General features: G+C 40.6%; 2 protein-coding genes across 2 annotated transcripts in view; both read right to left on the minus strand.

The window, feature by feature from the left end:
- Positions 1 to 1409: 1409 nt before the first annotated feature.
- On the minus strand, positions 1410 to 10146 carry tor1 (torsin family 1). Its single transcript, XM_048259956.1, is given in 6 exon segments — positions 1410 to 2186; positions 2402 to 2529; positions 3203 to 3378; positions 4435 to 4700; positions 9809 to 9865; positions 9868 to 10146. Coding segments are annotated over 6 exon segments (1005 nt in total). The 5' UTR covers positions 10001 to 10146; the 3' UTR covers positions 1410 to 1941.
- A 1698-nt stretch (positions 10147 to 11844) lies between these two features.
- Positions 11845 to 12628, minus strand: part of LOC125304877 (SUN domain-containing protein 2-like) — a 4565-nt gene continuing 3781 nt past the window's right edge. The window contains 3 exon segments of the mRNA XM_048259395.1: positions 11845 to 12007; positions 12114 to 12209; positions 12405 to 12572. Coding sequence (XP_048115352.1) covers positions 11891 to 12007; positions 12114 to 12209; positions 12405 to 12572 — 381 coding nt within the window. The 3' untranslated portion in view covers positions 11845 to 11890.

A 12628-nucleotide genomic window follows, 5' to 3' on the forward strand; every position in this document is an offset into this window, starting at 1 on the left:
GGATATGGCAGAGGCACTGTGGCTGCTGTAACCTTGTAACCTGTTAACGTGGGTGCCGAAATGAAAATCAACACGCAACAGAGCCGTTCTGCAGAGGCAACGCAGGCGATGTGTGCAAGTCATATGAGAGTATGGACGTTATCTTACATTATGCAATTTTCCTTTCCAATCACACAAAGTATCACACTGTTTGAATGATGTTACCGGTGTGTAAAAAACTACCATCAAAAAGCATTTTACGTGGCAATAGTGTTTACCACAGATAAGAACAAGGACCTGACGCTATTATTCATAATAATTATTTTATAATTCATTGTTTATAAGCCTTTCATTTGGATACCAATATAAGTATAGTATAAGTAAGTATACATACTCTTTTGATCCCGTGAGGGAAATTTGGTCTCTGCATTTATCCCAATCCGTGAATTAGTGAAACACACTCAGCACACAGTGAACACACAGTGAGGCGAAGCACACACTAATCCCGGCGCAGTGAGCTGCCTGCAACAACGGCGGTGCTCGGGGAGCAGTGATGGGTTAGGTGCCTTGCTCAAGGGCACTTCAGCCGCCACACTGGTCGTGGCTCGAACCGGCAACCCTCCCGTTACAGGTCCAGAGTGCTAACCAATGGGCCACGGCTGTTAGATAGACCTATTTAAACACAATTTAAATTATTTGAATGTCCCACCTTGATCAGAACTTTTCAATACGCTAAATATTATTGTTAAAAATGAATATCGGCTAATTTATCATTAATCGTAATAGAAATCGGTATTGTTTTTTAAAAACTATCAGTCGGGCTTTAATACCTTGCAAAACACATTTTCATCTAATTTCCAATTCCAAATTAATTTGGTTGCAAGTTAAAAATGCAACCAAGAGTTTGAAAAATATTGGATTCTCTAAGGAAACCCTTACCAAACAGACAAAAGACTTCTACACATTTGGAAGAGAGGCAATAAGCCTGAGATGTCAAACCAACTATGCAAGGCACATAGGGTATCAATATATCAATAAGAGTTTGTTATATTTTTCTTTCTTTCACAGAGGAATAAAGAGGAATTAGATTTTTGCTCCCGTATACCAATTTTCAGACAATAATCCACGATACAGTGGAAGCTTCTAAAAAGAATGCCTGGGTTTTTCATCATGCGTCATGATCAGAATATAATAAATTTAGCCACAGGCCTTAACAGTACACTGTGTGTACCAACATGATCTGACTGTGTCCCTTGAATTTGCAAGTAGGGGGTCCCTTGATCATGAAAAATGTGTGATTTCTGCCCTACACAGAAATATGTGTCACATGAATGTTAGCTAAACAACTCAGCATGTAGCACTGTGGCCAAGAAACCTTAACTTCCAAGAAAACATGTAAAGCTATTAAAAAAACCAAGTAAAAGGCAAACTTGTTACATCCAACCCATTTTAATCAAAGACGATCAAAAGTTGAATTGGGTGTGTAGTTTTAGTGTAAATCTGTAGAAGCTGATCCCCATCCATAAAGATGGAATAGGATTTAAGTCCTCATTGACAGAAGCATAGAAAAGATCACAGTTATTTGTACATTTAGTGCAGTGAGCACACCTTTCAAGAGATTCTCTATTGAAGGACACTGTGATGGCTGAGGTGCACCTGATTCCTTCCTTGGCAATTCACTCAATCATCTTAAGGACCAATCACTCTTTTTTTTAAATCATGTTTCCACATACATCCATACATTCAGTCTGGACCAACACCCTGCTTTCTGATTCTGACACAAGTGTTGCAGTTAAAACGTTTAAAAATGTTCCTGTGTGTCCAGTGATGACACTAAGCGCCCAACATCCAACATACTGTAGGAACAGTATGGCAGGGAGAAGGGACAATATGCCCCCCCACATCCGCTTTAGACAATAAGTCACTTCTTAAAACAAATTCCTCCCTGCAAGTCTGCAGCCGTTAAATGTAGTAATCCAGTCGGCTGGAGATCACTTTGCAGCCCTGTGTGGCAAAGACACGCTCTTCTTTGGGGAAGTAGTTCAGATCTTTGGCCATCTGCTCCACCACGTCCCGGTCCAGCTCCATGTCTCTTGCGGCCATCTCAGCAAGGCCACACTGAACCACGTGCTTGAGCTCCAGGGGCAGGAAAGGCACATAGACGTCCACCAGGTTCCTGTCAATCATACTGGCATGCCAGAAACCACCTAGGAGAACACAAGGCAATATATTAGATGGACAAGTCAAGAGATCCTCCATCTTACAAATCTAGCTTAAAAAGTGGCAAATTGGTACATAGTGTTGCAAGAGAACAGACAGACGCAGTCTAACTGAACAAACACATATTTTGAATGCATCACTTTAGAGTGGACACTTTCCATTCACTCTGCACTACTTATTCAATTAAATTGTAACAACATACTCTGTTTGTTGTTAAAGACAGCGAGAGTGACTGCCATCTCCAAATCCTTCAGCTTGATTTCTTCTCTGTCTCGACCGGCATTCCAGAAGTTCAGGGCCACCTCGGCAATCTTCTCCCCCCCTGCATTACTGTATGCACACATAGACAAAGGGTGCAAACATTCAGCACTTGAGCAAGGATCCATGTTGATGTACCAGTTGGTCAAAAAAAAAAAAAAATCAAGCCAACCAAAAAATAAAAATAAAAAGAAAACTATGATTGACTGTACTTTTGCCCAAAAGATAGTAAAAGATTATGGAGGAAATGCTTGAAGTCCCATCTTAAATCTATACATGCATACTGCCTTGACTGGTAGAGGACTGTTCTGCATGTCCTTGTCACCTAATTTCCTGAATGCCATTGTGCACCAATTGGCTAGTTGTTAGAGAACACAAGAGCTTGGCTTTAAAGTGCAGTGTTAGCTTTTCAAAAGCTATTCAATTAAATCTGAGCTCTAGGTGACAAGCTTCAATAGTGGTTAAGTTTCCCTAAATGAATATGATGCTGCCATTTTAATATAAAAATGGATAAATAATAACTCAGTCAGCTCTTAATATTTCTAATAGTGTACTTCTACAGAAACGGTCTCTTCACAGCATACCAAGCTGTACATATATATAATTTGAACAGATCACGTCCTCTCAGGATTTGAGATAAGATCAGACCGTCACAACAAGATAACCGTTTAAAGTACAGCTCTCGCATGGGTGAAATGTTTTGAGGCAAAACAAAACAGAAGAGAACAAGAGAAGTTCAACACACCTGAGGAAAATGAAGATGGCCTGCCTATAAGAAACCCCATCCAGATTTTCATAGTAGTCCAAGTATGGCTTGATGCTGTCGATAAGGCCAGCTTGCATTTTGTCCATCTCATCAAAGATGAACATGGAGCGTGGACACTTTGTGACATTCCCTTTAACCCACATTTGTAGCTGCTCCTGTCCAAGAGAACATTTCCATGAACTTGGTAAATACAATTGAACATGAATGTCAGAAGACACTGCCAGTACGAGTACAGTTAGACTCATACGTTTTTGAAACCATGCTAATGTTGACTAAAAAAAAGGAATATAAAATCATCCTTTGGAAATTGATCTTAATGCCTTAAGTAAAAAAAAATGAGGAAATGTCCAACCTTTTAAGGACAAAGGCCAGTTACTTTAAGGATCCAGGATATGCATCCTAATAAAAGTTCCCTTGGCCTGTAATTAAAATAGCCCAACATCACATACCCTTCACCATAACTAGAGATTGGCATGGTTTTGTTTCAGTTAGCCTAATAGCTGGTTTGATTTGCATTGAGAGATTATCTTATGGAAAGTACCCCATGCCAATCGTGAGATATGGTGAAGGGTATCTGATGTGGGGCCATTGTAATTCCATACGCCAAGGGACCTTTATCAGGATCCATAGTATCCTGGATCCATGAAATAACTGGCCTTTAAAACTAAATATCTGCCTACCTCTATGGGAGTGGATACAGTTTTTAGAATTGAATAACACTTAATCTAACACTTTAGATTAAGTGTTATTTAGTATAATTTGTATTTCAGTATATTCTTTATCTTCTACTGTCCTTATTGCCTAGTTGTATATTTTAGATTATATACTTTTAATTACTTTTTTCTGCTGTTAGTGAATGTGTGTGTGATGTCTGTATGCTACTGAGACCTTGAATTTCCCCTGGGGATCAATAAAGTATCTATCTATCTATCTATTTAACATAGGGGTGCAATAATTATGACCCCTGTATTGTAAGGATGAGCATTTATTTATTTATGATACATTATTCATTCACAAAGAAAACTGGTGTCCTTAAAGGTTGTATATTTCCTACTTTTTCTACTTAAAGCATTAAGATCAATTTCCAAAAGATTACTTAATATTCCTCTTTTTAGTCAACTTTAGCATAGGTTCAAAAACATATTAGCCTAACTGTATGTTATGGCATTTGCAGATGTTGGCTTAGTTCAGTGCATGCTTGACACCCTTACTTTGTACGTTTCCAGATGCTTCGGGTGAGGGAAATGTGCTGTGGCTGTGAACAAATGCACAAATCCGCTCTTCATGCCATTGTGGTAGATGCTCTCGGCGATCAGCTGGCTCACAAAGTTCTTCCCAGTGCCTGTCCAGCCATGCAGAGAGAGGACCAGGGGTTTCTTGGGGTTCGGGTTTTTCATGTATCCAGTCACCGTTTTCAGGATGACGTGGGACGCCACATGCTGACCAAAGAGCTTTCTGTCCAAGGCCAACTCCAGATCTGTGTGAAAACAATATCACATCACCTCAGATACTTTGGTTCAGTAAATGTCTAGTAGAACATACAAAAAGGCTAATGATTCAAACCAACCCCTGTCGCATTTTAATTTAGGAAATGCCTGCATTCATATCTTGAACATGATCTTAATTATGAAACTAATTACCAAATTTAGGGGGAGTTAATGGCCCATTAATATTACTTTTAAGATTAACAGGTAATGCAATAACGCCGTTTAGTAGCCAATGTTGGATTTAGCTTTTCTTCTTTCACCATTTTAGGACGACTCAACTTTCGATACAGGTTGGTTGAGAGAGAACGCAGTCTGAACACAGCACTTTATTTCAGAAGAAATGAACGAAACTGAAACAAATATTGCACTTTGACTCGTGCATTGCACCGTGGCATTCAGCGCCGAACCAATAATACACTGTGCAATCTCTACAAAACTCAACTGTTAAGAGTTCACTTTTTACAGTTTCGTATGAACTTACTAGAGGAGTTGAATCTGATCCAGGTCTCATCGCACGTTTCGTACAGAATTTTATACAACTTATTTCCAAGGTAACAGGCCCCGGCTCCAAAAAAGGCTGTGGTTGTTATCGGCTCGAATGAATCTACAATGCAACTGGTTATCAAAATATAACGCAGAAGTGTCACGCACATGGGTGCCATTTTATGAATAGTGAAATCATTTATGCCTATATCTAACCATAGACAGTAAAACAAATCTAACCAAAGCAAATATACTAACGTTAGCTACTAGCAGAGCCCGTTCTCTGCTACTAGCTAACAACAGGATTGTGCATAATAACCAACGTCAACTCCGCCGCTTGGGTCACTTCCTTGTTACGTATATTTAAAGCGACAGTGACGATTTTTAAACCATCAAAAGCCAATGATATTTACCCTATGTATTTACCCTCTATGGGTATGGGGCATTTTGCCCATGTTTAGGGTGGGAAATAAAAAAGAAAGATTTGCATAAGACAAGTCAAATTGGTGTTTTCAAAAAGAAGGGATCATGGAGAATAAATAAAAAAACAATTTAAAAAAATCTTTGTATATTCCCACAAGATGTTTGGGTGCTCTGAAAATGATAACCAAAATGATTTTTTAGACTTGTGAGGTCTGCTGTTCAGACCCTGAAGGGATTTGTTTTCTGTTCATTGCTTTTTGTGAGAGTGTTTCTACTTATCTCAGTAAGGAAAATAAATCAAGAGCCTATGTTGAGTACAAATATGTCTTCTGAAGGCTTAAACAGAGCCCAGCCAAAAACTCCAATAAAATTTGTATCAACTTTGAGGGACAGCTATGACCATGCAGGATTATCCAGACCAAACGTGACGATTTTGCTACATACTATTCCTATTTATGTACCAGCATGCAAAATTTGAGAGTCCTACATGGATTAGTTCTTGCGCTGTGGGCTTGTGAACTTTGACAAAAAAAAAAGAGGCCGAACAACACCCATCGACACCCCCCTCCCCCTGTAAAACTGGCTGTATCTTGGAAAGTATTGATCTTACATAAGAGTAATTTTACAGTGTGTCTCCTAGGTAACATAGGTACACCTGGTAATTTTTTCAGAATTGTTTGAGACCTAAGTGCGTGGGCCCTGGTTGAACTGACGTGGAATGACCCTAATGAATTACTTTATGTTTCTGTTACCTTAGGAAAAACCTGGCATTTATATAGAAAGAACTTTATCTGTAATTGACAAGATGTCCATATTAGAACCTTCTTTATAATCCTCTAGAAAACTGTGCAACCTTTCTTTCAATGTGTTATGCAAAAGGAAATTAAAATATTGATATCTTTACTTTTAAATAACTGTTAGAACTGTTGCCTACAGATGAAATGATGGGGTGTGTGTCAGCATGGAGATAAGCAATATACACAACTCTGACAATAGGATGAAGTGCATGTGAGAGATGAAGAAGAGTTTCCTACATTGCCCAACTTGAAAAAAACTACAACGCATGTCATTACTGACTGTTATAAAATCAGATGATGCTGTTCGCACCTTGGATAATCTTATCAACTCCAGATGTGATGTGATTGAGAAAATGGCAGAAACCCTCTATATTGAAATAGTCTAAAAAGACATGAGCAGATTACCCGCATTGAAAAAAACAGTGGAGAGAAGTGAGGAGACTGCCTTGAATTGTAGGAATCATGTTTTTGACTCGAAACATTGTGGTCAGAGATGGAATTTAGGCTCTACGGCGTTTCAGAATCTGAGGAGAATGAAGTGGTGATATCAGAAATAGGCAACTTAAAAGGAACAGTCAGCGATTGTGCAAGAAGTCATGTTTTTTGTGTTGATATTTATATCAAAATTTATTAGCAGACCCTTTTGTCCAAAGCAACATACATTATATTTTAACCAAGGACCAAACAAAACACGCCAGAGACGTAGCTCACCCCTACCTTCATTATTCCCAGAAAATTTCCACGCAAGGTTTCATTTTTGTTTGGGGGACTGTTTTGTTTTGGGTTTACTGTTTGTTTTTCAGTTTTTGGAACCGGTGGGGTGCACTACGAATCTCGATTAGTTGGTTAGCGAGGTATGTTGCGCTCAAAGCCAGGCTATGCTGTGACACGAAAGTGGATCTGTTTTAGTGTCGCTATATCACCATGGTATCTTATGCTGTCAACCAAACCTGGTCGGGAGGAGGTTATGTGCTAAGTTATAGCTGAAATCGTGTTATCTACTGCACACTGACCAATCAATTGTCTTAAAAACAAAGTTCTCTCACGTGTAGGATTCTGTCATATATCTTACAGGTGGAGCTCCGCCTCTACTAACATTTTGGATCTCAAATGTGCTTTAATAGTGCTGTGCGTGCAGATATCCCACTATGGACGTGCATACCATACAACAACTGATGACAACTGATTTATTTGATGTTATAGGTTAGACACAAAAAATGACCGCAGTGTAGATTAAGCTATGCTCATGAAAGCGGAAGTAATTGTTTTTAAATAGAGGCGGTCTTGTGCGTCTCCACGTTACACGATTGGCCAAAGTCATCCCAACACGAGCAGCGCACAGATCTGAACTGAAAGCCTAGTTTGACAAATATATCACATAACTGCAATCGTAGTATCACTTAACGTATACCCCTGCCCTGAGTCAAGGCTTTGTCAAGCCTCGATATGTCTACATAGCCTAGATATGTCTAACGTGCTTCGTAGTATACCCCACAGGGCTGCCTACAGAGACCGGGTTTTATTACTGTGTGCTCACAGAATGTGCAGCTGGTGGTCATGAGGAGATGATTGCTGAATGTGACAAAAAATGTTATGGCCTTGAATGCGTACAATCACTGACTGCACCTTTAAGTAAAAAGAAATAGTAACTAAAGATTTATTAGCACCAGAAATCTTCTTAGAACTTCACTGTAGATTCGAGTTTAAGGGTGTACATGTCTTGGCTGGATAGGCTGCACAAAGTCAACCTGGGGAGTGCTACTGCATTTCTGCATCAAGAATCCACAAAAATAAATGGCCCAGATTGTAGAGCATTCAAATGACACCAACAAAAACATGGAGGCCAGCTGCATATTTGGGATAAAGGGGTTTTAAATTGCATGCTGCCACAAGTTCCCATTTATGGCAGGGGGGATAAACAGTGCCAAGAGCAAGCAGATTGAACAAGACCATCACCATTTCTCTTGAAGGAAATTAACCCTTTTCAACCTCCTTCAGGACCTGGATTTCATTTCACATCTGGCTCTTGCTACATGCAGGAAATAAGATAGGCCTCAAAGTCAACAGGTAGAAGACCAAGGTAAATGATAAGTACCATTGTCATGCCAATGACACTGAGAGATATGACAGAATTCTAAGACGCATTATTGATTCATTGAACAGGTGGCACTGAACTGGTGAGGATCAGTGAGGACAGGCAAAGCCAGAGCAGTCTGTGGAATGCCACAAAGATACCCAGAGGGACAAAAAGATAAGGATCCTGAACTCCAATGTAAAAACAGTGGTTTCATGGAGCAGAAACCTGACATACTACCAAACACCTCATCAGACGAGAAATAGGCATACCAGTGACAACAACATGACGACGCTGTTGTGGAGTGTTACGTAAAAAAAGAGTGACTCCCACACTGAAACTACATTATTGACTGCATGGGACTACCTGCAATGCATGGTGAGAGGATGGCCAAAAAGTTCATGGTGCAGACCTGTAGTGGAGGAGATGACCCAGACCAGTCCTTTTAGGCAAGTCCCTCCACTCGGCGGTCATATGGCAACGCTTTTTGGGCACTCGTCGGGCATCCATTTCGGCAGAAATGCACGTGCGCAAGGCTTCACGACACCAATCTTGCTCCAGCGGCGAGATCACAACACACGATGTCTTCACAACACACCATATGATTGGCTCAATGTATTCACATCACCTCACATGATTGGCTCAATGTATTCACATGTCACAAGTTTTGCCGAGGAAGTGGTGTGATATGTGTAGCCCCATGCATTTCTATGGAGGATTTTTTGAGTGCTGCATCTCCTCATTAGAAAGTCTCTGCCCAGACTGAATACAACTGGTTTGGTTCAACACAGCCAAATGGACATTGATTATCAGTGGTCTGTGCTCTATCCAAGAAAGAAAAGGCATCAGTAAGGCTTTCACTACAGCCACATAGCCTAATATATGCATAAGCATAAATATGTGGTTGAAGATGTGCTTAGTGTGTAGTAGCCTAAGGAGTAATGATGTTGAGCCCCGTGACACTGAAGGGCATGTGAACACCTGGTATTAGTTTTATATTTGGCAACAGCACTGTGTATTCTATCTATAATCCTATAATCAGTTCTGATTAATTGCACCAAAACGGGTGGGTAAAGCACAAATGGTCTCTAGCGTCCAAGCCCATGTATATACATGTAATACTAATGCACGTAACACTGTTTCAACTTTCAGCATGTAATACTGATTCAACATTCAAAGAAGTAGTCTTTAATGTTGCAGAAGACCGGATATCCTCTGCCTTCAATTTCAGGAACCTCTGTCGCGTCGCAGACAGCACAATGTATTCTTCAGTACAATTAGCAAAACAATCAATGTATGTACCAGGAACCAAAGGACTCACGTGTTTTATTGAAGGAGATCCACTCTGGTCGACAGCATTCATGGAAATAGTAAAAAAATTTGGATAACTGGCAAGAAAGCCAGTGATCGCTGCTGCCATACCCACGGCTATGCCAGTACTGATGGGCTCGACCGCAACTGTTAGCGACACGTTTAAAAATAGCCATAGCGTGAACGCTAAGTATACCCTCATTTTGATTATGACTATCCCAATAAAAGGTGCTATGTAAAAAAAACACCTGTAACTACTGGAGAAGTCTCTCAAACGGACACTGCTCCGTAGAGCACGCTCTCCTACTGATTTCCTAATGCGCGTATTTACTGTCTGTATCAGGTCTGTATTCATGTGGCGCGCATGGCTATGACGTCAAGTGTTAACGTTTATATTTTGGAAATGGGTCAAAGGTTATATCCAATGATCTCATCAGAGCCCTTATTAGACATTCTCTGATCTCATTCACTGATGGTATCTAATAAGAAACGATTTAAACTCGCATTACACAACTCACCCATCTAATCACAAGGCAATCAAGCACCACGCGCAACGATTAGATTGTCGATTTGTTTTAGATTTCAGTCTTCAGACTTAACTACACTTTCATGCCCCCCACCCCCTTTGTTATTTGCAGCCTATTTAATCTTTAGGCCTATATTCTTAGTCTGAAGATAGAAACACATAGTGTAAATAACACAATATTTATCTATAAATGCCAAAAACGTCTGTCTATGTGTGTTTGTGTGCAGCATATCTGTCGAACCGTTGGTCCAATTGATTTCAAACTTGGCAGGTGTCTTGGTATGAGCACTAAGTGTAGTGCAAAGTTTGAGGTTGTTTGAAAAAGAAATGGAAATATATGTAAAATATATCGGTAAAATAAGCACACTGTAGCTACTCTCCCTCTTACTCACACAGCACTGTAGGCTAGAAGAGAGGATAATAAGCGGCCCTTTAGCAGAACTGAATACGCAGGTAAAAAGTTAAGCGAGTGCAGGATGTATGGATGATTAACATGTCTGACCTCAACAATGACTCCCTGAACGCAGTTTGCTTGCATGGAATGATTCCGCGGATTTTGTAACAACCCACCAACAAAGATGCAGTGGAAACTGACACTTCAAATAGACCAGGTTACTTGGTTGTCATTTTGAATTTGATACCAGCAACATGTTTAAAAAAAAAAAGTTGGAACGGGGGTAACAAAATGCTGGAAAAGTTGTGTAATGATAAAGAAAACAAACTAATTAGGGTAACTGGCAACATGACTGGGTATGAAAAAGAGCATCCCAAAGAGGCAGGGTCTCTTAAAAGTAAAGATGTAGGGGTGTTCATCACTCTGTGTAAACCTGTGTGCACAAATGATGAAACAATGTATTTTTAATGCTTCTTAACATGAAATTGTGTCCAAAAGTATTTGGGGAGTTCATGTTCTACTGGACTTATAATTATGACCACCACTAGCGGTCATATAGGGATTGTCAAAGTTTTCCCCCCCGTCATCTACTTCCTACATTTTTGGTCAACGACACATGGGCACATGAAATTTGGTGGGCATGTAGCCCCACTAGACTTTTACAGGAAAATATTGTTTGGTCACAAACACACAAACACACACGCATGCACACATACACATCCACATGCACAGACATGCACACACACACACACACAATCACACACACGTACGCACGCACACATCCACATGCACAGACATGCACACACACACACACAATCACACACACGTACGCACGCACACATACACACACACACACACAGATACACACGCATGCACACACACACACACGCATACACACGCACACACATCCACACACACAGACACGCACACACACAAACACACACATTAACACACACACGCATGCATGCACATACACACACACAGGCACGCAAAACAGAACAGGACTGACTGAAGTAATATTTTATATTTAGAAAACAAACATAAATAAATCACTTGAAACATTATAGTTTTTGCTTGAAAGCAAATATATTATTATAGATATTAATTCATTATATTAATAGGGTAATGAAAATAAAGTATTTGCTGAGGTTGTGTGAGGTTGTGTGTCTCTCTCAGTGAGACAGTGGCTGGCCGTGGACCCTGAATCTGTAGATGCAGGAGTACTTAGGGTTACCCCAGTTACTGAGAACCCTCAACTGCAGTGCACCATACACATCCTTCACAGAGTCCTGCGAGAGAGAATGGCAGGGAGAGACAAGGTTAAATATTGAAGATTTTGTTGGGCTCCAATAATAAAGATGGCGGATAGTGTCCAGGCTTCTGATGATGTCTCACCGGCAGCTCAAAGGTCTGGATGGGCTCGCCATCAGAGTCATACGTGAATCTACCCAGGAACTTCCCTTCCTCCTGCTCATCAAAGCCACTCAGGCCCTGGGAGAGGACATGGAAGCAAACAACACACATGCACAAGCAGACACACATACACACACACACACACACACACACACACACACACCATTAACTATACAAACGTGCATGTATCTCTCTTTAGAAAGTTATACTTTTTTATTCATGTTCTTCAAGACACATTGCCATAGTGTAAAGTCTGAGGCTTTTGAGACTCACGTAAACGGCGAACTCTTGTGGGGCGCTGTCGATGCGGCCGGTGGGGGAGAGGCTCTTAGGGATGTGCTCCAAGGTGACATGTGTGACGCGCACAGGGAGGGACAGGGCGATGGTGAGGAACCCCTCACTACCTTTAAACGCCCAGCACTTCCCAGGATACATCTCAGGCTGACACACACACACACACACACACACATACAGTGGGTGACCTAACTGTGTGTGTG

This window comes from Alosa alosa, chromosome 12, assembly GCF_017589495.1.
Source record: "Alosa alosa isolate M-15738 ecotype Scorff River chromosome 12, AALO_Geno_1.1, whole genome shotgun sequence".
Classification (NCBI taxonomy): domain Eukaryota; kingdom Metazoa; phylum Chordata; class Actinopteri; order Clupeiformes; family Clupeidae; genus Alosa; species Alosa alosa.